Source organism: Stegostoma tigrinum, chromosome 26, assembly GCF_030684315.1.
Source record: "Stegostoma tigrinum isolate sSteTig4 chromosome 26, sSteTig4.hap1, whole genome shotgun sequence".
NCBI lineage: Eukaryota > Metazoa > Chordata > Chondrichthyes > Orectolobiformes > Stegostomatidae > Stegostoma > Stegostoma tigrinum.
The window spans coordinates 45,011,106-45,039,002 of NC_081379.1; the positions used below are offsets into that span (position 1 = coordinate 45,011,106).

General features: G+C 42.2%; 2 protein-coding genes across 2 annotated transcripts in view; one reads left to right on the top strand and one right to left on the bottom strand.

Moving 5' to 3' along the window:
- Window positions 1-27,897, top strand: part of rsph14 (radial spoke head 14 homolog) — a 631,180-nt gene that overhangs the window by 37,281 nt on the left and 566,002 nt on the right. The window lies entirely within an intron of this gene.
- LOC125464055 (phosphoglycerate mutase 2-like) lies at window positions 5,496-5,972 on the bottom strand. The gene has a single exon (XM_048556053.2). It carries the CDS (start codon window positions 5,919-5,921, stop codon window positions 5,496-5,498), a length of 426 nt encoding a protein of 141 aa, XP_048412010.1. The 5' UTR covers window positions 5,922-5,972.

Consider the following 27,897-nt stretch of genomic DNA (forward strand, 5'->3'; position numbering starts at 1 on the left):
TATTTTCTTAAAGTACAGGTGAGGAAAATTTAAAATATTAAACTTATCCTATTCCAGATGAAATGCCCGATACTTTTTGATGTTAATTTGGATAGTTGGCATTTTGATTTTAACATTTTTAAGGTTCTGCTGGTTCCTACTCTGTATGTTTTATTGGGATCAGAAATTTACTCTAACTGACTGTCATTTCAGTAGTTACAATAGCTGTCTGAAGTGTCATGTTAATTGGAGCCATACTGTTAGTGATTTTTCTGATAACTGATCTTAGATGGTCCGGTACTCAACCTGATTTAAAACCAAGTTTATGCCTCTGAAATTCATTTTTGATGCATGATTTGCCAGTAGGTGGTGCAAGGCACTTAGATTTTGAAGCTGTATTCAATATTAAAACTGTGAATGTTTTTTGTGATCATTCATTTGTTCAGTCTCCATTGTTAAATCCTTTTTATTTTTGAGAATGCTCTGGTTAAAAAATGAATTTTTAAAATTTCTTCCAGTTACTATCAATTGACTAGATATACCACATTAATTATGGGAAATCTGGAATTGTAATGTAACAGATTGTGGTTTGCCCAACAGTGTAATACAGTAGATTTAGTAAAGCATATTATGAGCTGATTAATATAGCAATGTTAACTTAATGATAAGGAAGAAGACAGGCTTCACAGGTATAAGCACTGCAATGGGGAGTTGGTTGGCTCAGTTGCCAAATGGCTGGTTTGGGGTGCAGTGTGACACTAACAGCATGGGTTCAATTCTCCACACCAACTGAGGTTACCATGAAAGACTCTCCTTCTCAGCATCTCCTCACCTAAGGTAGATTAAACCACCACAGGTTGTCTCTCTGTCTAATGAGAGAGTAAGACTATAGCAACTTCATTTTTTTTACTGCAATAATATTTGATTAACAATATACAAACTTACTGCATCTCCAGTAATCTTCACAATGCCCCAGCTTTCGCAGTCAGTGGCAAAAAGATGTTGCTTGCTGCCATCCTCTAAGAATGTTTTCCAAACAGACTTCACTAATCAACTATTGATCTTTGTGAATAATTTACAGATTGATCTGCATATCTGTTTTCTCCAATTTTTATCTTTTTAGATTCGCATCTTATTTTTAACCTGTATGTTGTATTTCTGATTATTTTCACGTTTACTAATTAATAAACTCATTGTTTGTTAAATCAGCAAAGTTGGGTTTAAATTGGCTCATTGTAAACTTTCAGTTCACTTGGGTCTATTCTACTTTGTATGGTATTTTTAGTGTTTCTTAATTTCATCCAAAAAATGGTTTGTAACTTGGCCGTCTGATTGTCATGCATGCTTTGACCATTGTAGTTCTCATGATACATCTTTGTTAACCACGGAGAATTTGTTGGCAGGAGTTTGTAATCTCCAGGATCCAAGGGATTAGAGTAAATGAAATATACTCCAAATTAAAGCTGAAATGAAATCAGAATATACTGGGAATGTATATCAACTCTGTCAGCATTTGTAAAGGGAATATCAAACATCTAACTGGCATATTTCTGATTGTTGTGATATAAATAGTCTATTAAATTTGCAGGATGAGCCCTTTTCTCATTTCATACATATTTAGTTGATAGTTCTCAGTTTTGTTCTATCTTTGCCTCCAAAGCGTGTAATTTTTAGTCCATACAAATTGAGCCGTGCCAGATTCATTGACCTCAATGCAATGTTTGACCATGAGCTTATCTTGGCAACTTAAGCTAGTGGAGATAGAGGGAGTGCCAGAAGGATGAAACATAAAAAACAATCAAATTTATCTGGGTTTTTTCTGAAAATCATTTTTGGGCTTTGGATTATTTTTGAGTTATGGTTTCCTATGATTATGCTTGACCCAGATTTATCTGTCCCAGTCAGACATCATCATCATTGGTAGAAGAGATGAATAATTTTGTTTACAACAACTGTGTGATGGGATTACATTGCACTGGAAGTACTTTATCTTCCTTTTCCATGGTAACATTCTCCTTTGACATTTTGAAACACAACCTCTGTGCCTTTTCTGAGGCAATAATACTACGGCTGCAAAACAAGAAGTCAAAATGACATCTGCTTCAGGTTATTAAAGCTGTAACAATAGAGGATAGATGCTGTAGCCATTGAAATACTTTGGTGTCTGTAAACCAGTTAGGATTTTCTGTTCTGATATCAGCATGATAATTCATTCATGTGACGTGCTGCTGAGGTAAGTGTCGAAGATTTTTTTTGGCTGGTGCGGTTGCTCTGTTGCAGTGAATAAAGATGTTTTTCTCTACGTCCTGCCGCATTATTAAAATTTGCTTGGTGCTTGCAAGTTTTTTTAATGTTGATGATAAGCATCAACCTGATTGTCCTGATGTTTTATTTGCTAGTTGGCTAGCAAAACAACATGGGCAGCAAACCGTGGAGGAATTAACTATTGCAAAGCAGCGTACTGTGGAGCACAGACAGACCGTTCCATGACTGTCAGCAAGGCATCAGGATAGTATGTTGTCCGCCTGATGCTAGGGTCAAGGATATCTCAGACAGGGTGCAGAATATTCAGAAAGGGGAGGGTGACCAGCAGGAGGTCGTTGTTTATGATGGTACCATTGACATAGGTAGGAAACAGGGAAAGGGATTTCTGTGAAAATATAAAAAATCTCAAATCCCACCCAATTCACTTCAAACATGCCGACTTCCAGTTTTAGGGCAGTACAGGGACTGGGCATCCAGAAAGGGGGTCATTTAAATGAAGAGTAAGGTTTGTGTCTCAGACCCTATCTCCATTTTAGGTTTAACTGTGGTACCAGAAAATTGGGGGAATGTAACAGTTAAACAGAGGCAAGTACTGTTGTATCATGGCAATAAGGCGTCTCTCCCTCACTGCTTAGGGGCTGACAAGAGTAGGAATTCTTCTTCTGAGAAGCCCAATCTAGCTTCCCCTTCCACGCTCCTCCAACTCTCCTGGGAACTCAGAATTGTTTGAGTTCTGAAAAAGAATCATATTTGTCTCGAAATGTTAACTGTTTTTCTTAACACAGATTCTGCTAGACCTGCTGAATCTCTCCATCATTCTCTTTGTGTTTCCAGCTTCCACAGTATTTTTCCTTTATAGGACAAAGGTATTTCATCAACCCATAAATGCTGCTTTTCTCCATCATTGACTATTTGTCACAATAACTTATACAGGATTTTGTGTTATTTTGTTCTTTCTATTTGAAAGGTCTGAATTTTAGCAAAATATTTCTAAAGTAAACTAGGTGTCAATTTCAGGGAGTTTCATGGAGGGTTTCTATCTGTAAGCCTGGTCAAGAGCCGCCAGCCAGGAACTGCCCTTTACAGCGCTCACAGTGGAAGAAAAATGAAAAGTAAATCTTCTGAGGGCACATAGGTGGCATGGGTTACAAATAGAAGTTCATGTTAGTAAATGGACTGTAATAAGAGGGAAATGCTGCACATGCTGGAGGTCTGAAATAAAAACAAAAAATGCGGGAGAAACTCAACAGATCTGGCAACTTCTACAGAGGGAAATAGAGGTACCATTTCAAGCCATATGAACTCAGCAATGTGGTCTGGGGGTTGTGCAATGCATTCATCAGCCATGTTTATGGATCTTTGGAACTTGACAGTTGAACAAAAAGCTTAGTGCAACTGTCACCTTGACAGCCACTCGGACAGGATGGCCATCCACTACTGCATATCACAAGTTCCACTCCAACAGTGACATGTTACACTATTCTAAGACATCTTATATCTGTGTGGCAATGGGAATTCCCTCACCTGGAAGACATAGCATTGAAGTTGATAGACCTTTGACATTCTGGATCATCTGTGCATCCTTAGGGGATCTTCAGCTGCAGCTTTTTCACGGAAACTATTCAGCAAATGCTGGAGGGTACTTTAGATATTGGGCTGACTAAAGTATTTACGGCTTTTAATTTCTCTGTGCTGTCAGAGCACATGGCTCCAATGATAACCCCTTCTGTAGCAGGATCTCAATTGGATGTGGTTTCAATGAATGTGTGTGGGGAATATCAGAAACAGAACAGTTTCTTAGTAAAGTGAGCATTCAGCATTTGCATCACACACAAATGACAATTTAGCACAGTCTTCTATGTGATGGGGCATGGGAGACCCAGACAAGAAAAACTATGGACAATGTTCCTCCTAACTTTCTTACTGGCTTTGCCGGCCTCAAGTCTGTGTGTGACAGTAACTTCTGGAATTGGAAGTCAGTGCCACATACTGATTACCACACATGGAACCTAGGTGTGCACAGCCACATAGTTTAGAGGGAACATTGCCCATGGAATGACATTATTTGGACCTTTGTAGGGGACTTCATTCCAATATATGACTTCATATCCAAGCTATGCTGTGCACATACAGTTGGAGATTGTAAATGCAGTAGGATTACCGAAAAATTACCCTATAGCCCCACTATTCACGCCACCTACATCACTAAAGAAAAGCAGCATTTTGCTGAATACTTACAGTTCAAGGTGAGAGGTAATATGTGACCTTTTGATCCATGACCTGTGGGACTTTGGATCATCTTAATGAATTGTGGCTCATAAGTAACACTTTTAAGGTCACCTGTAATTACTTCTGCTTCATGCACTGATCCATATCCACATGGTTGGACAGTACATTCATTTCACATGCAGAGTGCTGTGATTACTGATGTCCTCAACTGTGTAGATGCCTGATCAATGCATTTGAAACTTGAAGGACTTCACATTACTCACAATTACAATCTGCATGTACAGAGGAAAAGAAAAGACTTCCTATGCCTATTCTGGGTGTGGTTATGACCATTTTCCATTTCCACTGCACATTTGCCATTTAGACAAGAATGGAAGCTAAAAGAGATAATGGGAACTGCAGATGCTGGAGAATCCAAGATAATAAGTTGTGAAGCTGGATGAACACAGCAGGCCAAGCAGCATCTCAGGAGCACAAAAGCTGACGTTTCGGGCCTAGACCCTTCATCAGAGAGGGGGATGGGGTGAGGGTTCTGGAATAATTAGGGAGAGAGGGGGAGGCGGACCGAAGATGGAGAGAAAAGAAGATAGGTGGAGAGTAGAGCATAGGTAGGGAGGTAAGGAGGGGATAGGTCTGTCCAGGGAAGACGGACAGGTCAAGGAGGTGGGATGAGGTTAGTAGGTAGGAAATGGAGGTGCGGCTTGGGGTGGGAGGAAGGGATGGGTGAGAGGAAGAACAGGTTAGGGAGGCAGAGACAGTCGGGGCTGTTTTTGGGATGCAGTGGGTGGAAGGGAAGAGCTGGGCTGGTTGTGTAGTGCAGTGGGGGAAGAGAGATCTCCTCTCCCTCACAGTGGGGTAAAGGTGAGTGAGTAGTCTGAGAGATCTCCTCTCCCCTACAGGGGGGAGAGGAGATCTCTCAGACTACTCACTCACTTTTACCCACCTGTAGGGGAGTGGGTTCTCTTAGACTACTCACTGACTTTTACCCCCCTGTTGGGGGACAGGGGGGGAAATCTCTCAGACTACTCGCTCACCTTGCTGATAGTGCTGTGGTACGGGTGCTCGGCGTCCATGGGGGGCGGCGGGATGTCGAACGACCTCCTCCAGACGCGGACCTGCTCCTCCCCGTGGCGGGCGGCGGTCTCCGCCTTGTTGAGGCTGGTCAGGGCGCCGTAGTGCCGCTCGTTGAGGCGCCAGGAGCGGGTGATGGGCAGCCACATCTGGTCGGTGGTGTCCAGGATGATCCAGAGGGTGCGGATGGCCCTCCGCAGCACCGAGGTGTAGCAGCAGTCGAACAGGTAGCCGGCATCCCGCAGGGCCTCGGCCTCCCGCTGCGCCTCGCCGACCCCCTTCTCGCTCAGCTCCGCGTCGAACCAGCCGCAGAAGCGGTTCTCCTGGTTCCAGGTGCTCTCGCCGTGCCGCACCAGCACCAGGCGGTGACACGCCATCGCCGCAACGGAGACCGGGTCCGACTCAGGCGCCGCTCCGCAGGCCGCGCCTCCCCCCACTGCATCCCAAAACCAGCCCAGCCTGTCTCTGCCTCCCTAACCTGTTCTTCCTCTCACCCATCCCTTCCTCCCACCCCAAGCCGCACCTCCATTTCCTACCTACTAACCTCATCCCCCCTCCTTGACCTGTCCGTCTTCCCTGGACTGACCTATCCCCTCCCTACCTCCCCACCTATACTCTCCTCTCCACCTATCTTCTTTTCTCTCCATCTTCGGTCCGCCTTCCCCCCTCTCCCTATTTATTCCAGAACACTCACCCCATCCCCCTCTCTGATGAAGGGTCTAGGCCCGAAACGTCAGCTTTTGTGCTCCTGAGATGCTGCTTGGCCTGCTGTGTTCATCCAGCTTCACACTTTATTATCTTGGAAGCTAACAGAGGTTGTCCTTTGCGGAGTGAATTGTGGGCTCAGCCGGGTAATCAAAGGGCTCCCCGATATCTGTATGTTCTTTTTTCTGCTGACCCCATCAGAATGTGCTTTCATATGTTATCACTAAACTCTTTCATTGAAGTCTTCACTGTACAATTTACCTTCCAAGCTCTGGCATTTCAGCTTAGTTGTGCTGCACTGCCTTGCCATCAAAGTCAGGGTAATTGTGAATGTCAACAATTCTCCCCACCTCCTGCAGTAAACCATATCTCATAATATATTGTTCTCTCCCACCCTGATATTTTGAGTTCCCTCTGCACAATTACTGTCTCCTCTGAGATGACAAGAACTGCTGATGCTGGAGTCTGAGACAACGCAGTGTGGGGCTGAATGAACACAGTAGGCCAGGCAGCATAGAGGAGCAGAAAAGTTGATATTTCGATTCGAGACCGTTCTTCAGAAATGTGGAGGGGAAGGGACCTCAGAAGTAAATAGGAGGAGTGGGGCTGGGGAAGGTAGGTGGGGTGGTGATAAGTGAGTGCAGGTAGGCCGTGGTAGGGATTGGTCAGTGAGTTGGGAGGGGCGGATAGGTGCGAGAAAAGGTGGACAGGTTGTGTCAGGTCAAGGAGGCAGCATGAGATGGAGGGTTGATCATGGGTTGACGCTGGGGGTGGGGAGATTTTGAAACTGGTGAAATCCAGTTAAACGCCATTGGGCTGTAGTCTCCCAAGCCAGAATATGAGGTGCTGCTCCTTCGGTTTGTAGCTGGCATCATTGTGACACTGGAGGAGGTGCAGGATGGACATGTCACCTTAGGAGTGGGAGGGGGAGTTAACATGGTTTGCAAACAGAAAGTGCTGCCATTTGTCTTGCACTGAGTGTAGATGCTCTACAAAATGGTCTCCGAATCTCCACTTAGTCTCACCAATGTAGAGGAGGCCACATCAGGTGCAGTGGATGCAGTAGACCAAGTTGACTGTCCCTTCTGTATTTGCAGCATGATGCCTCGGTTTCCACAGTTGACTTCCCCAGCTTCTCTACCACAGCAGTAATGAGCCTGCTTGACTTTCACTGAGCAGACGCCTAGTACTGATTGTGGCCCAGCCTGTCTGACTTCAACAGACGTCCCAAATGTTGAGTGATTTCAGTCCTGACTGATCTCTGTGCAGATTTTTGACTGACTTAATATGTGACTGACTTAATGTGAATCCCTGAGCTTCTGTGGGTTTATGGAACTCTGATTTTGACCACCCCAAGCTGTGACCCGACCAAATCTGAGCCCCTTGATTGAGATCAGATGCTGCCTTTTACTGACTAACGACTGCATCTTCTAACAAAGTACTGCTGCCCAAAGATTACGACTGAAGCACTTTCAGTGTCTTTCCCACAAAGGCTATTGGCACATAGTGTAGGTGTGACATTGATATAGCATTGTATTCTATGGCAACATTTTCATTCCTTTGATTGACCACCAATGACAACTGGAAGAAATAGCCTATCTTCGTGCTAATCAGCAAGACAAGACAGAAGTACTGTGAGCTTGTGATTTCTGAATGAGGTAGCAAAGCACAAAGGCAAGGCATGACATGGGACATATGCTGTGCCCGTAAAATGGGAGTAACGTAGTGAGCACTGAGAAAGCAAATGAGGAGCTCTGAGATGTATCCTTCTCCAATCTATGACATGGGTGCTTGTTCCTGCATGCAAAGTCTCCTGGCAGCAGCATTACAATGAAAGATCCTTTCATTGTTCTCTAAAGTGCAGCACTGAAATGGAGAACTATATTCTAAGTGAATTGGGAATGTGTACTGAGGATGTGGTGAGGCTGGTGCATCTCCAATGGCAACATATGTGGATGGAGGCTACATAGGCACATATTGCCCATGGACTGTAACCTGAGATGGTGGACTGCTGTCCAAAATGGAGGCCTCAAGTAGCAAACAGTGAGCTGGAGTTGCCAGATGCCAGCTTTGACTTTCCTGTCAAGAATTGTCATTGTCCAGTTTCTCTATTTCATGTGGGAGAATAGGAAACTGCCCGTAAATGAGGTGACATTAGATACTAATAAAATGATAATGCATGCAAATAAGTTCCTCGCTGCTCACTATTTAAATATTGGTTACAAAATTAGATTGTGTCCTTCTCAACGTCAAGAACCTCATTTTTCTTATTTTACTATACTTCTCCAACTGTCCATTGCCCATTGTTGTTCATGCCTGAGAAAATTCAACCCAAAGATTCGATTATTTTTAAAGTGGTTGCCTTATTAAATTGAAACTATATATTGCTAATTCTCTCCTTGACGTTTGCTTGTTCTTACACCTGATGCTAATGTTCAATTTGTAATTTGTAAAATGTATAGAATTCCTTGACTGAATCATTGTTCGCTTTTAAATCGGGAGCATTTATTATACAAGCTGGCTGCCATTCATCTTAATCATATACCTGTTATTAAATGTATCATCAACATAATTGAATGTTTGATGCTTAATGATGGTTATTTCCCTGTATCTACTTGCAAAGCTTAAGCGCCATTTCACAATGTCTTTCACAGCACAATGGAATAACGTGGCAAATAGTAATTACAGTGAAGCCTGACACAGTATCATAGCAACGAGATATTTCACAAGCTTCTACATTTTGGGCAGATTCTTAGAAGAAGAAAATCTAAATTAAAACAGGTAAAGCTTTGACGTGTGGATAGAGATACAAGGTTATATCCTGCTGGTAGGGACCCCCCACAGGAACAGTGAAATAGCTTTGTGGATAAACCACAATGAGTGTGACATACAGAAACCTGTAAGGAACAAGCTTCAGAAATATCACTCAAAATTATTCTTTAACAATTTGTGAATGTTTTGTGCTCTTTTTCAAGCTTATTTTCAGACAAGTAATTGAATGTAAGCATTATTGAACACTTATAGACAGAAATCACTTATTTCAGAGATTGATTTAATGACTATTTAAAACATCTTACAGTGTTGTTTTAAGTGTTAAAAAGGCAAAATGAATTTGATTTATGTTCTGTTCTGAATGATCAAACACTTCACCCCAGCTTCTGATAGGTGTTGATGTATAATTCTTGGGTGGAATCACAGAATGGACAGTATTGCATGGCTCACTTGTATAATGTCTGATTGCATAGAGATGTTTATAGGGACTCTTATTGGTGCCCCAGCTATTTGCACTGTCCAAATGTTGAGGCTGTCACTGAGGAAGATTAGGGTGCTACCATTTGAAGAGACCCCACTAACTGAGGGACCAACTGTGCAGTAGGGTTCAGTGATAGAGGCTATCCTTTCAACGATATGTGTGCAGCAGCCTCTGGAGTTGCCGCTATTGGTCATGGCACAATGAAGACAACGATCATGCACATTGCATATCCAAACTGAGGCAAATGAGCAGTCTGCCTCTACTTCCTCCAAGGCAATAAGATGAAAACTTCGTAGAGGTGACTGAGAGTGGACGTCACAATTTGAAGTAGAGCACTGATTAGCTCACTGGGTGTCTTATCAAATGTGGCTGAGCATTTTTGATCTTTTTGACCACCGTGTAAATACTGATATATGAAGCCCGCTGTGTGAACTTCTTTTGATTACTGCCAATGGAAGGAAAAACAATGAAGTGATGAAGGGGAAAACGGGCCCATGAATAGTGACGGGGAAGCTGCAGGCCAGTGGTTTCCAACTTTTTCAGAAACACACCATATTTGAATGAAACAAACAATTCCATGGTATGCCCACTCTTATCAGCTCAATTGATTGTTCATAAACATCACATTTTCTTGTATTGTACTTGCATTACTGTGGTATGGTCTTACCAGAGATGTTTGTAGTATAGTGAAAACAACAAACTAGAGAAGCACATGTGTATCAAATCAACTCGAAAAAAATACACTGTTTTCGTTGTCAGCATAGATGAATTTTCAAAATCTGCTGAACTACTTTTAACTATTCGTGGTCCTAAATCTGTTCCACAAATACTGAATGCCTTGTTAGCATTAGCTTGTTTTGTCTCATTTTACTATCAGCAAAATAACACACAAATGCCATTGCTTAGCTTCTATGGTCAGGAGTAAAAACTATCAGGTATGTAAAACTATATGTAGAAATGTTGACGTTTTAGAATTGAAAGACTGATACCTCACTTTTAATTTGATAAATGCTCACTGGTTTTATGAGTTATAATTTTGGTTGGATAGAATATTATTTAGAATGAAACAATGTTTGCATTACATTGATTTTTGTTATCTTCATCCAAAATTTCATGACACGCTAGGATAGTTTCTAGCAGCGCACCAGTTGAACATCACTGCTCTTGGTGGATGCACATCCTTCATAGGTGGCAGGAATGGAACTCCTTCTGTCTGCATGTTTCAGAGTGCAGTTCAAACCATGCAGTTCCTCCTGAAGCAGAGGTGCGTAGTTGAAATTAGTTAGTTGATCCCTATATCAATGTCACTCTGATGAGATCTTCAAACTTTTATCAGGCTCGGTCACCTTCCCATGTAGCTGGGGTAGCTCTGTGTTCTGGATATCATTCTCTTACTCCTCTTCTACATCCTACTCTTCCTGTTCTTCCAATGAACTGTGCTCATCCAATGTTTCACCATTTTTGAAGGCCCATATGTTATTGAAAGCACGAGAACAAGACCCTTCGATCACTGAGCAAGTTATTGCTGAGCAGGTGCTGCTTGATAGTACTGCTGACTACACCTACTGTCACTTTACTGATGATCAAGAGCAGAGTGATGGGCCAGTAATTTTCTGGGTTAGATTTACTCTGCTTTTTGTGTGTGGACATATCTGGGCAACTATCCACATTGTTTGGTAGCTACCAGTGTTGTAACTGTATTGGAACAGCTTGGCTAGGAGAATGACAAGTTATGGAGCACAATTCTTCAGTTCTGTTGTCAGACTGTTATCACATTCCATAGATTTTGTAGTAGTGACTGCCTTCCATTTCTTGATATCATGTGGAGTAAATTGAATTGGCTAAACACTGACATCTGTGATGCTGGGAACAACTGCACGAGACTAAAGTGGATCATCCAGTTGGCACTTTGGCCTGAAGATTGTTCACGTATTGGGCTTTTCTATCATTGAGGATGTGGATATTTGTGGTGGGTGGTAGGTGGCGGGGTCCTCCTTCAGTGAGTGGTTTAACTGTCCACCACCATTCATGAGTGGATGTGGTAGAACTGCAGAACTTAGATCTGATCCGTTGGTTGCAAGATCTCTTAGTTTTGCCTGTCACCTGATGCTTATGCTGTTTGGCACAAGTAGTCCTGTTTGGTAGTTTCACCATATCAACATCTCATTCTTAGGTATGCTTAGTGCGGTTTTTGGTGTGCATTCTTCCTGCGCTCTCCATTGAACTAGGATTGATCCCCGAGTAATAGTTGAGTGGGGCTATGCCAGGCCATAAGTTTTCAGATTCAGTTGGAGTACGGTTCTGCTGCTATTGATGGACCACAACACCTCATGAATGTCCAGTCTTTAGTTGGAAGATCTATTCAATGTGAAAGCAGAACATCTTCTCCACAAGGACTGTGGGATTGGCACTGTTACTGATATATCATGGACAGATACATCTTCAGTGGCCAGGTTGTAAAGGATGACGTCACGTATGGTTTTCTCTTTGTTGGTACCCTTATTACCTGCTGCAAACCCAGTCTAGCAGCTTTTCCTTGAAGCACCTGACCAGCTCGATCAGTAGTGCTACTGCCAAGCCACTGTTCCTGGTGGATATTGAAATCCCCAATCCATTGTACATTTTGCATGCTTGCCACCCTCAGTACTTCCTCAACATGTAGGAGCACTGATTCATCAGCCAAGGGACTATGGTATGTGATAATTAGCAGGAGGTGTCCTTACCTTTGCTAGGCCCTCATCTCTGCTGGGTCTAACGTCCTGCTGGTGGGACAGCACATATTCTGGAATGGTGGTGTCTATAAAATATGAATCTGTGAGCATGACAACATCAGGTTGTTGTTATTTTGACACTAGTCCTTAGATGTTACCGAGGAGGACTTTGCAGGGTCAACAAGGTTGTTTCAGCTGTTGTCTTTTCTGGATCCTGGGTCGATTCTAAGGGTCCATCTAATATCATTTCTTTGTTGAGACTTTGTAATGATTGATACAACTTAATGGCTTCCTAGGCCATTTCAGGGGGCAGTTAAGAGTGATGTGGGTCTGGAGTCATATGTAGGCCAAACAAGCTGAGGATGACAAATTTCTTTCCCTGAAGGACGTTAGTGAGCTAGATAGGTTTTTATCACTATCAGGAAAGGTTTTGTAATCATCAGTAGATTCTTATTTCCAGATCTTTTAAAATTGAATTGAAATTCCACCAAGTGCCACGGCAGGATTTGAACCAGGCTGCCAGAACATTATCTGTGTTTCTGGATTATGAGACTTAACTCCATTCCTTGGCATCAGAGTCCTTTTTGTGTCCTTCACCTTCTCTTTGTGCACAGGATGTTGTGCACCCTCGTTAGCTCTGGACACAAAGTATTTTAGTTTGTTTCCTTCTATAGAAATACTTAACAAGATAATGTATTATTTAACCACTAGTCATCAACTGTTCCAATATAAGCAGCATCCTGAAAGCACACCCTTGGCAAAGGCAATTGAGCAACTCATTATTATTCTCATGTGCTGTCTCTCTCTTCCTAGTCCGAAAGAAAGAAATACCAAACTAAACAATCTGCCCCTTTTTGATTTTTAGGAGGAATCCTCTAAGACTTCGCTCTAGCAGCATAGGACACAAGCTTTCGGCTCCAGCAGCCAGCAAAACCAAAGATCCTTTTGGGTCTGTGTGAGTCTGACCCTGCCCACTCATGATTCTTCACACCTGCTTGTGGTGAATCTTTTAAGACAATAGGCAAAATTTTACTAAGTAGGTATCTGACTATTCATTAAGTGAAACAACAGTTCTGTAAAGAAAAGTTGTAATTCCTTTGTGCAATTGTTTTAATCTATAATTGCTTCTAAGAATGTTTGAAAAGGATAACTTGATAATTATCTTTGGGAAGGCAGGATTAGCACAGTCACTTGTTAAATGAAATTCTCTGCAAAATGTTTATTGAATAAAAAGTTATTGATCTAAGGTATTAATGGAAATTATTTATCTGTCCCGGAATTAAGGTTAACTTAAAATGTGGCTTTATTACTGGTTCTGTTATTGTGGGTGACATTCTTACTTTATCATTGGCAGTGTAGATTTCCTGTCATGAAACGACTTGGCTGCTGATAAGGTATTGTTATCTCCAGTCATTTTGGGAAAATCCATTGACCTTGTTGAAAGTGAAATTGTGCAGAAATAGCTAGTCAGCATGATAAACCCAACCTTTTTTTTAAACCTTGCTACCAAAATTAATGATTTGATAAAATATGTGTCCTTGGAGTCACACACTTGGCCTGCTAATTTAAAAATGACATTCCAGTAACACACCTAAAAAGTTAATGACATTAGAGATGATATAAAACCACCTGAATTAAAATGTGCATGAACAATATCAACACAATTAGGAGAATAAATTAGCAACAGTAATCAAAGCCAAAATGAGAGAAAACATGCTTCAAAAGAGAGTGCAAAGGCTGAGACTAATACTGACTCTATAGTTGCAAGGAAATGTACATAAATAAAGCTTCAAAATGAAGTGGTCAATGTTTTCGATACAACAGAATTAAACAAAGCTTGAATGCAGTGAGTGGAAAAAAAGCAAATCAAAACAAGAAAGCTACTGAACATTAACAAAGTTAATGTATTAAAATCAATATTAAACATTCTTAGCTGAATATTGACATAATCTTAACAAAGTCCTTAAAAGAGGTTTTATTTAACAGAGAAATGAACTGCTTGCAAGAGAAAATTAAAAGAATAAATCAGGGATAAGAATGCAAAGTCAAGAAAGATCCAGAATTTACACTTGATAATATGAATGCACTTATGTTGAAGGGCATCTTTGCTTTTTTTCTAAAGACTTGGGCAATAAATAAACATGAAAATGCAAAGGAAAAGGGAGATCACTGGCTGGATTGATTGTATTGGGGGTGGGAGAGATCTAGTGGGGTGGACTGCGTGCCCCCTTGGAAGAAAGGTCAGTTTTAAACTACTTGAGTAGTGAAAAGTCTGCCTCATAATAATAAAACCTTGTTGGTAGCTAAAGCAAGCTATTTCATACCTCTGCCTCACCAGAAAGGATGCCCAAAACTTCAGAGCTACTGGCCAGTCTGATTAGGTCAATTAATCTGCCTCCACGTCAATGTAGCACCAGAATTCCTTAAATGGTGCTGCTGGGACAACAAGGAGGCCCCCTGAGAGTTGTCAACTTGGGCCTTTTGGACAATAAGGGATCAGACTCCCTAGGTATGTAGTGGGAGGTGGATTTTGAAGGACAGGTGTGAAGGAACAACAGGCGTGTAGTGTCTGAGCTGGGTGGTATCCATGTGTGCACAAGGCAACCCAGAATCATATGTCTCAATTTGTTCTCATCTTTTCACCAACATTGTGAAAAAAGTGGACATTGAGCACCTGCCCACCTGTTTCTGCCCAGATATTAGTTATTTTAAGCAACCTATTGAGACATTTTATAACTCACACTTGAGGTAAGTGGAACTTGTCCCAGGATTCTAGTTCAAGCTCTACCACTGCACCAACATGATCGGCCACTTAATGCTTTCAGTAGGCTTAAGTTGGTCAGGCTTGAGGATGTCATAAAATAGGGAGCAGATTGCAGCTGGGCAAGAAGTGGGTGGATTGGCAACACCTTGTATTTTATGTATCTTCCTTTTGCTGCAAATCATCTTTGTGGGGACCTGTAAATTCAGACACAGGAATTACACAAATGAACAAAGTGGTTCAGACAGAGGAAGTCCTTATGTTAATTTTATGTCAAGCTTTAAAGGAAAACAAAGAAAATTGACAAATACAAATGCGAAGAAAAAATATGATAGGAAATTTTAGCTTGGATTCCAATACACAGCCACCAGTCCATCAGTACCCAAAAAAAGATGGTTTACCAGCTAGCAGCAGTGTCGTTCTTCACAAAGTTGTGCACCAACAAATTGTAAAACCTTTGCACATGTCAAAAATGCCAGCCTAGGGTCTTAATGGTACAATGCAGTGTGAAAATAGTAACATACAGACAGCAAATCCAAGGTACTAGAGTTTAAACCCTTTTATTCCAAGAAAAGTTCAAAACACATTGGTGTAGTGATTGGAATGAAGTCAGCTAGGTGAACCTTATAGAATATGAATTCCCTGATTAGGGCTGTTAACTTGGTCCAATCAGGGAGCCATGACTGACAGATATAAACAGGAGTGTCAGAGATTCTGTTCATTCTGGAAGCCAGTTTTGAGCAGTGTCATACACTATACATGCATAAATAAAGGGTGACCTGGTGATGGGAGACTGGGCTTCATGAACAGATTTTGATGCTCCATCCATATATAGTAAAAATTGTGTGTATTATGAGTCAAAGCAATGTGATTGTAGATGCTCTTTCAATAATTCAAAGAGGAAAGGAGCAGTAAAACTGTCTTAAAACAAGGTTTTTGGCACAACCAACCAATTTTCACCTTCTTCTCATCCTCATTAGCACCTGTTTTTCTCCCTGGTTTATCATTATCCATTTTTTTTGGTCTGCCTAAATATCTTTCTTTTCCTTTGAACTCTGTTTCCACCAGTTGCATAATCCAATACGCCCCACCCCTTGTCTTCTGCATATATGCCTTCACTTTCTAGCTGTAATCAGTTCAGAAGTAGGGTCACTGGACTTGAAATTTTCACTCTGCTTTCTGTCTTCAACTGTTGCCAGACTTAGTTTTCTCCAGGAAATTCTTTTTTTGTTTATTTTATTTAAGTAAGGATGTTATGCTTCATTTATGTGAGACTTTAATGAGACCACATCTCTCACACTGTGGAGTTTAGTCTACTAACTTATGGAATGATGTAAATGTGTTGTAGGTGGTTCAGAAGAGGTTCAACACTAGGTTAATGGCTGGACTGAGCAGATTGCCACATGAGGAAAGGTTGAACTTGCTTTCACTGTAACTTAGAAGAGTGAAGAGTGACTTTATTGAAGAAATAAAATCCTGAAAATTCTCGACAAAGTGGATGTGGAAAGGATGTTGCCTCTTGTGGGTGACTCCAGATCTGTTTTAAAATCAGGATTTGCCGCGTGAGGAGACATGTTTTCTCTCATTAAGATGTATGACTTTGCAATTCTCTGCCTCAGCAGGTGGTGAAGGTTGGCCTCATTTAATATTTTTAAGACAGAAGTGGATAGATTCTTGTTTGGCAATGGTATCAAAGGTTAGTTCAGCAAAAGCCATCCAGCTGCTATAGTGAATCGAACAGCTTCTCGGTTGGTTCTGGATGCTTGGTTTGTGATGCGGAGTAACGCCAACAATGCAAATTCAGTTCCCATAATGGCTGATGTCACCATGAAACCACTTCATCTCGCACGTCATCTGAGAAATGGTGACCCTCAGGTTAAACTCAATATCCGTTATCTCTCTATATTGAGTGAGCAGACCTGTGACCCTTTGGGACTATGATGACTTGAAGGGGGTTTTGGTTAGCTGACTTTGCTAGATTTTTTCTGATACAAAGTGATGCCAACAACTTGAGTTCAGTTTTAGTACCAGTTGAGGTCAACATTGAGGTCATACCTTCTTAACCTTGACCCTTATGTGAGGCATGGTGATACTCAGACTTAACTACCTACTGCTGTCTCTCTCTCTCTCTCTCTCATGAGAGAGCAACCCTCTGGGACAATGGTAACTTTATCTTTACCAAAGATATTGGGAGTGGATGGGAAACAGACAGATCAGCCATAATCTTATTAAATGGTGACCTGGGGTGATGTGCAAATGGTGTACCACTGCCTTTTATTTGTACGTGCTGTATTAGTTATTCATTGCTTTCTGTTGGGCTTAAATAATGGTTAATAGGTTTGAATGAGATGTGTGATCTGAGACTTGAATTGACTGGAATACACAAATAATTATTTGTTTTATGCTCAATATTTAAATTTATAAACTCACCATAGGTTACCGATGTATGGATCATTAATGCTGAAACAGATGTTTTAGAATGTTAAACAGATGATTCAAATATTAAACCATTCTTCTAAAATGTGTCTTATCATTGTTATATATAGTAGCAACGTTTAAAATAGATACCAAACAATGCTTTTCAGGATTCATTCCTTAACAAAGATAAACAGACTGAAATAGTAACTTAATGATCTGTTTATCTGAATAAAGTCCGCTCCTCAATTAAAAAATTCTACTTTGTATTAACTTACACGTAAAAATACATGGTTCTTAAATGTGTTTGTTTTGAAGTTAAAATAGTCCAAGCTGTTGTGAATGTCCTTGGCAAGTGACTATTCTAAAATTTCCTGCATTTGGTGGATATAAAGGATGTTATTGTAGATCAAACCGCTGAAGCCTCCAAAAATTCTTTCAAAAACAGGGGTCCGCCTACATGATGAATATGAAATGTGAACCACAAGTGTGAATGGTCACCATTTTGAGATGTGAAAGAAAATACAGTAATTTGGCTGTGATGCATTTTATTGAATTAATTCATTCTATGAAAATACTTTATCATAATCAAGGCCTTTTATACCATCAAATTATATTTTGGAATCTGATGTAAGGAGTTCATCAAATTGAATTTGAGTCTGCCTTGCTACGGTATCATCATAAGGATCTCACCCTGGAATGGACATTTCAACATCATCACCAAATCGTCTCCACTTCATTGGCTATTCAGCATTGTTTGTATGATCAGATGACATGAGTAGCATCCCATGATCTAATGAAGAAAAAGTATAGACCTGAAGAGAGGTAATACTCGTGTTTCCAATTGGGTGAATGTTCTTTTCTTCACCAACTCCATTCAGGTCAAATATGATCCTTGCAAGGTTTATTGAAGCGCACCTCTAAAGGCTGTTTTATGGACATTAGAACCCCTGGATGTAAGCTCAGTTTGGATGTTATTTCTTGAAATGGCCCTTTTAACCTCATCAATTATTTAGGATTAAATATGTCCTGCACGAATGAACTACATTCTTTGCATAGGCTACCAGGACCCTATTCTACACATTATCAGTCAACAACATTTCTGCATATCATCCATCATTTGTTTTCATAGATGTATGCAGAAACTTTTTCATGGAACTCAATTCCTAGCAATTCTTTACTTTTGAAGATTAGCATAGGTTTTATTTTCGTTCTATTGGCCCTGAAAATTATATCACTGTGAATTGTGTCTTCTTTGTGCTCTGTGATTTTCTATAGAATTGATTTTGAGCCTTTCCACGCCACAGTTTGGCTGATAGTGAGATCTGTTAAGGCCTTTTAATAGTCTTTGAGAGATCTTTGACTTCTGCCACAATGCTATACCTGTATGTGATTTTGAAATCTTTGCTGAACTCAGGACTTCTTTGATCCGCTTAAGTGTGTTCTGGTATTGATGGAACCATTTTGACAATTTTCAAGGACTCATACCAACATATGCATCTTAAGTCAGGACATTAGCTAGTCCTGCCTCTAATAACACATTTGCTGTCAGGCATCTTCAGAAAAAATTCCTTCGGCTTCAATTCCAATACCAGCTTTTTTTCACAAACTCAAAATTCTATCAATTCCACAGATACTTCATGAGTTAGCATGTTACAACTTTTAACTTGAAACTAGTTTCCTGCTTAATTTATTTATTGGAACACTCATTTCTTTGCCTTTCATCATGTGTGGCCTGTTCTGTGTGGATGTCTCTTTAATTGTGGCATGTCTTTGCAACATGGCCTATATTGCCTGCTCACTGTAAAAGTTTACAGCTTTGAGTTTGGTTTCATTTTAATGGTGCGAATGGTAACGTATATGGAGACTGGTGCAAACATCAGTGGCAAAGTAGGTTTTGTAAGTATATAACTTGCTACACCAAGTAGCTTTACATCCAGTTATGAAGTGGCAGAATATAAAATGCACATTTGGTGAGTGAAAAATCAAACCAGACTAGTAGTAAACAGCATTCCATGGCTGAAGTAGCTGTATTATACATATTTTCCAGTAAACCTGTTCTGAGGTGTTATGACACACCTCTGGAACAGGTGGGACTTGAACCTGGGATCTCCTGGTCCGCAGGTAGGGACACCACCACTGCAGACCAAGAATCTAATAGGTGGGGTTGCCTTGTATGCTGAGTGTGTGGAAAAACATCAGTTTTAGGGCCAAAAGAATGTAGTTGTTTTGTACACCAGCCTGATTTACATGCATTGATCTATGTAACAAAGATGACTTCCAGATTTAGAACATTAAGTTGTGAAGATAAACTTGAAGAAGTAAATTTCTGATGCTGGAGTCTGAGATAACAAGGTGTGGAGTTGGAGGAACACAGAAGACCAGGCAGCATCGGAGGAGCAGGAAAGCTGATGATTCAGGTCTGGACATTTTCTTCAGAAGTGGAGGAGGGGAAGGGGGCTCTGAAATAAATAGAGCAGGGGATACAAGGTGGATAGTGGAATGGGAGAGAAGACAGACAGGTCAAGGAGGCGAGGAGGAGAGGGGGGCTGCTCTTGGGATGAAGTCCGGGGTAGGGAGATTTTGGAAGCCAGTTCGTCCAGTTTCTGGGTGGCGTTGTTGTGACACTGGAGGAGGCCCAGGATGGATGTGCCATTCCAGAGAGTGAGAGGGGGAGTTGAAGTGCTTCGTGACTGAGAGGTGTTGTCATTTGTTGCAAACCAAGTGTAGGTGCTCCACAAAGTGGTCTCTGAGCCTCTGCTTGGTCTCCCTGATGTAGAGGAGACCACATCAGGAACAGCGGATACAATAGACCACATTAACAGATGTGCAGGTGAACATCCTTTTAATGTGGAAGTTTTTTTTGGGGTCTGGGATGGAGGTGAGGTGGGAGGTTTAGCGGCAGGTCTTGCACCTCCTGCAGTTGCAGGGAAAGGTGCAGGGGTGGTGGGGCTAGTGGGGAACCAGCTTATAGGAACCATGGCTCCAGAAACAGAAGATGTGGTTATTCCTGTGGCCGCTTGTTCAAGGCATGATCACATGAATGGGTGAGGAATACATGTATCAGGAAGACCGGGACCAACATCAACCTCCAAAGGATGTTGAAACTTCCAACATTAGGCATCGTTGTAATGTGGCCAAGATGCAGTGAGTATGCAAGATAGCCACAGTTGTATGTCTTCCATGGGATGTGATGCAGTTGAGGAAAGATCAGTAACACTATACTTTTATCCAGATGTAGCTGTCAGAATGCCATATAATGCTGTCCAGAGAATCAGTTATATAACATGTTCTTTCAACAAAGCTACCAAGGACATTGAATGGCCCCTCCACATTAGGTTTTCTTGCATCTCTGGGGCTTCACAAGCGCTATCTAGCAAAAAGATCCTTGGAATCTCTGCTTCAGACAACAGAGTGACGCACCAAAGCTACCGGATAGACATTGGGGTCTGTGAGAGTTGCACCATTGCTGCAACAGTGCTGTGGCAAGTAGAATCATAAGGGTGATCTTCAGACAGAACAGAATCTTCAGCATCTTAAAGTGTAGCAGCTTGAGACAAAACAACATAGGCAAGACTTCTTTTTGATTGGAACTCCTTGTTCAATGGAACTGAATTGCTAGAATTAATCTTTCACTGGCTATAAATGTTCTGGTGCTGTTGAGGCCAGCATCCCATATATAATCCCAGCTGTAAATGCAGTTTAACAGTTATATCTTTTTATGCTGATTAATAAAAGTTAATATTACATAACATCAGATGTTTCCATATTCAGTTACAACAAGGTTTCAAGCTAGCATTGTCAGCCAGTATTAGACTATTGTGCAATGCAAAGGATGACCAGCCTCTCTACTTTCAAGCTTGTAAAGTGACATATTATCAACTGTGTGAGTTTATAAAATGAACATGCATTTACAATGAAGTATCACCCGTTACACCTGTGTGTCCTGATTAAGTGTTCTTTTCCTTTCCATCCTGCTGTGTCTAGGTGCAGCACCAGTGCGCACTAGAAGGGAGCATACTCTGTAGTGGAGCACGTTGGTTTTGGAGGTTTGGTTGAATAACCTTGATGGCTTGGCAGGTGGGGGTGAGTAGTGCTGTTGATAGTGATAATGGTGGTTGCTATGCATAGGAAAGAGCAGGGTTATGACTAGAGGGCCCCAGACATCCAGAGTGTGCTTGCCTAGCTGCAGGTTCACTTGCCTTAGCTTAAGTTCAATAGTGTTGATTGGGGTAGACAATGTGGAAGTGGAGGACCTAGATGTCTTTGGAGTGTCCTGAGAGGAGACTTCGGGGAGATCTGCGTGCGGTCTCTTCTGGCTGGGTGCCTACTTGTTCATTTCTGAGGAACGGATTGAATAAAGGCGACTACAGAAGTATGAGGGAGGAGCTGGGCAGAATTGACTGGAAGAGGAGCCGAGCAGGAAAGACAGTGGAACAGCAATGGCAGGAGTTTCTGGTAGTAATTTAGGAGACATGGCAAAAAATTTTCCCTCGGAAAAAGAAGCCTGGGACAGGGAGGATGATGCAACCATGCTGACTAAGGAAGTCAGGGATAGCATAAAAGCAAAAGAGAAAGCATATAATGTGGCGAAGGGCAGTGGGAAACCAGAAGATTGGGAAGCTTACAAAGACCAAGGGAGGACAACAAAAAAAAAGGAGAGAGATTAAATATGAGGGCAAGCTAGCCAGTAATACAAATGAAACTGTAAGAGTTTCTTTAAATATATAAAGGGCAAAAGAGAGGCAAAAGTAGACATTGGACCACTGGAAAATGATGCTGGAAAGAATGTAGTGGGGAACAAGGAAATGGCTGAGGAACTGAATAATTACTTTGTGTCAGTCTTTGTGGTGGATAACACGAGTAATATCCCAAAAGTTCAAGAGAGTCAGGGGGCACAGCTGAGTGTGGTGGCCATCATCAAGGAAAAGGTGCTAGTAAAGCTGATTGGCCTGAAGGTGGACAAATAACCTGGACCAGATGGCCTATACCCCAGAGTTCTAAAGGAGATAGCTGAAGAGATAGTGGAAGTGTTAGTGGTGATCTTTCAGGAATCGCTAGAGTCAGGGAGGGTCCCAGAGGACTGGGAAATCGCTAACGTGATACCCCTGTTTAAAAAGGGAGTAAGGCAAAAGATAGAAAATTACAAGCCAATTAGCTTAACCTTGGTCGTGGGTAAGATTTTGGAATCCATTGTAAAGGATAAGATTTCAGAATATTTGGAAATGTATAATAAAATAGGGCAAAGTCAACGTGGTTTCGTCAAGGGGAGGTCATGCCTGACAAATCTGCGAGAATTATTTGAGGAAGTAATGAACAGGGTAGACCGAGGAGAGCCAATGGATGTTATCTACCTGGACTTCAAGAAGGCCTTTGACAAGGTGCCTCACAGGAGGCTGCTGAGTAAGGTAAGGGCTCATGGTGTTAGAGGCAAGGTGCTATCATGGATAGAAGATTGGCTGTCTGTCAGAAGGCAGAGAGTGGGGATAAAAGGGTCCTTCTCTGGATGGCAGCTGGTGACAAGTGGTGTTCCGCAAGGGTCAGTGTTGGAACCACAACTTTTCAGTTTCTACATTAATGATCTAGATGAAGGAACTGTGGGCATTCTGGCTAAGTTTGCAGATGATACAAAGATAGGTGGAGGAACAGGTAGTATTGAGGAGGTGGAGAGGCTGCAGAAGGATTTGGGCAGGTTAGGAGAGTAGGCAAAGAAGTGGCAGATGGAGTATAATGCGGGAAAGTGTGAGGTCATGCCCTTTAGTAAGAAGAATAAAATCCTGGGGTATTTTCTAAATGGAGAGAAAATTTGTAAGTCTGAAGTGCAAAGAGACTTGGGAGTTCTAGTCCAGGATTCTCTCAAGGTAAACTTGCAGGTTGAGTCAGTAGTCAGGAAGACAAATGCAATGTTGGCATTTATGTTGAGAGGACTTGTATCTAAAAGCATGGATGTACTACCGAGGCTTTACAAGGTGCTGGTCAGGCCACATTTGCAGTATTGTATGCGGTTTTGGGCTCCATATTTTAGGAAGGATGTACTGGCCCTCGAGCGAGTTCAGAGTAGTTTCACAAGAATGGTCCCAGGAATGGCTTAGCATATGAAGAACGTTTGAGGATTCTGGGACTATACTCATTGGAGTTTAGAAGGATGAGGGGGAATCTAATTGAAACTTACAGAAAACTGAATGGCCTGGACAGAGTGGATGTTTGGAAGATGCTTCCATTGGTAAGAGAGACTAGGATCTGAGAGCACAGGCTTTGAGTGAAGGGAAGACCTTTTTGAATGGAGATGAGGAGAAACGTCTTCAGCCAGAGAATCGTGAATCTATGGAATTCACTGCCACGGAAGGCTGTGGAGGCCAGTCCATTGAGTACATTTAAGACTGAGATAGATAGGTTCTTGATTATCACGGGTTACGAGGAGAAAGCGGGAGAATGGGATTGAGGAACTTATCAGCCATGATTGAATGACGAAGCAGACTCGATGGGCCAATGGCCTAATTTCTGCTTCTAAGTCTTATGATCTTATGGACTCTTGAAGGGAAGTTAAAGTCCCTTAACCCCTGTCGCTTTGCTGTTGGTGATGAGCAGGAACTGCTAGGGTGATGAAATGCAAGTCTCAGAATTTATCTTAGAGACAGCATGTGTGCTGACTTGAGGCTCCACAGCAGCCTCCAAACTGTTCGTGGAGACAGCCAGCTGCTTGAATGCCAGAGGCAACATGGTACAGGTTGTGTTGAACCTCTTCTCCAACCTTTGAGTCAGTTTGCCCAGTACCTCTGTCAAAACTGCCTGCTCATGCTGCGTGCACTTGTGCATTTAGATGAAGTTATTAATAGTTGGACATCATGGTATCCTCTCCTGCCTAAGGGTGAGCAGGTGTCTTGTTTCTGGCAGTCCTCTGAGTCCAGCCCTTTGAATGCCAGCAACTTGTGACATTTCTGCTTTGACTTACTGGGGAGACATGCCAGTGATGTGCTCAGTAGAATATGCTGGTGACTTACTCAATCTAATGTTCTCACCCAGATATCTCTATGTGCGCTCATGGAGAATATAGGAGAAAATGCCAGGGTTTCCTCTGAGGTCTCTGTAGCCTACTCCTCAGAGGTGGAGGAGGAGATGACCATTCATGAGGGACTGGTGCTTTTACAAGATGATGAGAAGCATAGATACAGTGGATAGTCAGAGATTTTTTCCCAGGGCGGAAATGACTATTATGAGGGGGCATAATTTTAAGGTGATTGGAGGAAGGTATAGGGGAGATGTCAGATGTAGGTTCTTTACACAGAGAATGGTGGGTGTATGGAATGTGCTGCTGGGAGTGGTAGTGGAGTCAGATACTTTAGAGACTTTTAAGTGATCCATGGATAGGTACATGGAGGATAGTAAAATGTAGGGTATGCTTCTGTAGTTTGATCTTAGTAGGATAATAGGCCAGCACAGCATCGTGGGCCGAAAGGCCTGTAATGTGCTGTACTGTTCCATGTTCTCTGTTAATGGAGATGACCATATAATGCCACTGATGCCTGCTGTAGACAAGACAATGGGTTATGAAATAAGGGTTGAAGTTAAGATTACACTTACAACGGCAGTAATGGGACACAATTAATCTTAATAGGTGACAGGGACATGGAGGTGTTGAAATCACGTGGACAATCATCATCTTCTCCCTTTAAGTCAAGAACGCCGGCCTCATAGGGGATGAGGTGACAGATGCTGGACATCCCATCGCCTAGCTTTACTTTCTCCACTCTTTTCTGAGATGTTTTCTCCTGCAATGAGACAGAGGGTGAGTGATATGAAATTGCCTAGCACAGCTTTTTGAAGGCGGCTGAAAGATTGTAGATTTTCCCAAGTGAATAAGTAGGCAGCATAGACGGCATTGTTGGTCTCTGGGACTGAGTGGGTGAAAACAAGTAAAGGAAAAAACTGCTTGCAGTAGTTTAAGTAGAAGACTATGAGCCTTTATGGATGTGCGTGCGTAGCAGATTTAGAGTGACTATGACCATGGTTACCTGCACGGGCCCTAGTTATGCCTGTCTCTTCATGGGGTGGGTGGAACATTCCTTGTTCCAGTCCTATTCCAGCCCTCACCCACAACACTTTCTCTGATACATCGATGACATCTGTGCGCTGCCACCCTCCCTCGTCTGGAATTGGAAAACTTAATCAAATTCGTCTCCAATTTCTTCCCCTCCCTCACATACACCTGGTCTATCTCTGACACCCCTCTTCCCTTCCTCAACATTTCTGTTTCCATTTCTGGGAATAAACTGGCCATTAATATCCACTGCAAACCCACTGACTCCCTCAGCCACCTGTACTATACATCCTCACACCCCACTTCCTCTAAGGACTCCATTCCATTCCTCTCAGTTCCTCCGTCTCCATCGCATATGTTCAGTTGAGGCCAGCTTCGACAAGGGAGCCTCCGAAATGTCCACTTTCTTCCTTAACCAAAGATTCTTTTCTTCCCCAGCTCCGTTGTCGACAGGGCCCTCAACCAGGTCCAACCCATCTCCTGCACTTCTGCCCTCACTCCTTCCCTCCCGCCACAGCTGTAGGGTTCCCCTTAAGCTCACCTACCATCCCACCAACACCCACAGCCAGAAGATCATCAGACGCCATTTCAGCCACCTCCAGTGAGATGCCATCACCAGACACATATTCTCCTCCCCTCGCGTGTCCGTCTTCTGTAGGGACCATTCCCTCCCCTGTAACCGGCAAAGGTGCAACACCTGCCCATTTACCTCCTCCATCTCCAGTATCCAAGGGCCCAAACATACCTTCCAGGTGAAGCAACACTTCACCTGCACTTCCCAGAACCCTGTCTAATCTACTGCATTCGCTGCTCACAATGTGGTCTCTTCTACATTGGGGAAATGAAGCGTAGACTTGGCGACTGCATCTCAGAACATCTGCATTCTGCTCACAAAAAAGACCCTGAACTACCTGTTGCCTGTCACTTTAAAGCACGACCCTGCTCCCTGGCCAACATCTCTGACTCAGGCTTGCTGCAGTGTTCCAGTGAAGCCTAGCGCAAGCTGGAGGAACAACACCTCATTTTCCGCTTGGGGACCTAACAGCCCTCCAGCCTCAATCTTGAGTTCAATAATTTTGGGACTAAGCTCTCCCATGTCCCAGCCCCCTATCCCAAACACCATGCCTTGTTACCACATAGCCTGCCATTACACAGCCCCTGCTGTTAGTCACTAACAGTCCCCATTAACAACTATAACTAAGCCTGATCATTAGCAACTCCTTTGTCTGTCCAACTGCCTTTCTCTCTTTGGGCTCTATCCTCTCGTTTACTCCTTACTGCACCCAGCTCCCTGTTTTCTGCATATAAACTGACATTTTCCCAGCCGCCATCAGTTCTGAGGAAGGGACACCAGACCCGAAATGATAATTCCTTTACAGATGCTGCCAGACCTGCTGAGCTTTTCACGCAACTTTGTTTTTACCCCTGATTCACAGTATCTGCAGTTCTTTCAGTTTTTATTAGAGTGACCGTGAGTAGCAGAAAGAAGATGGTGGCACTTCTATAGAAGGCCACTAACCTTCTTCCTGTATTGCTGGGCATTCGTCCAAACTGTCAAAACCACAACTGTCACAAGGGCATCCTCAGACCAGACTGGCAGAATCTGGTGCCATGGACCCCTTTGGCAGCCCTAAAGAAAGAGGATGGCCTTCCTTTCCATCAGCCCTTCTGATGTAACCTCCAAGTCCCTGTCAGTAAATCAGGGTGTCAACTTGCCTCGATTGATAATCTGCAGGCAATTCTTCCAACACTGCAATAGTTGAGGACAGGAAGGAAGGACCTGGTGCACAGCTGGATGTGGAGGTGAGGATCACAGAAGGTCCTAAAAGCGTTGAATACTTATGCCACTATCAAAGACATGGTAACCCAATCAGAACATAATAATTATGCGGTACAAACATACTGATCTGAGCAGTTTAAACTTGTCTGAGAAAACCTGCTAGGACCCATGGAGAGTAACCCCCCATGAAACTTCCCTCAATTGACATCGGGTTGATTTTTGAGTAAGTTCAGTCCTAAGTCAAAAACCTGGAATTCTCTTCATTCTTCTACTTAAGGGCATTTAGGATCAGCAATAAATGCTTGCATACCCAACCTCATCCAATGAATGAGGTGAAAATATGGAGAGAAAACATAGTACGTACACTAGCGCAGTTAAAACAAGTAGATTCTGCTTATAAAGCTAGAGGACATAACCACAAAATTAACAAGCAAACTTTGAGATTAAAAATATACTTCCCATAGAATTGAACAAATCCCTTGCAAAAGCCATAAGTGTTTTGTTTAGATTCATCTCTTTTAAAAGGAGTGAAACATCTGTTTCTGAATTAAAGTGAGTGAGGATCAGGATAAACATAGATGATGAAACAATTGGTATGTATCAATAATTTTTGTGACAGTAATTAGTGTTGCAGGATGGAAGTCCACAAAGGACAGAGACAAATTTGCACCATTACATAGAACAGTACAG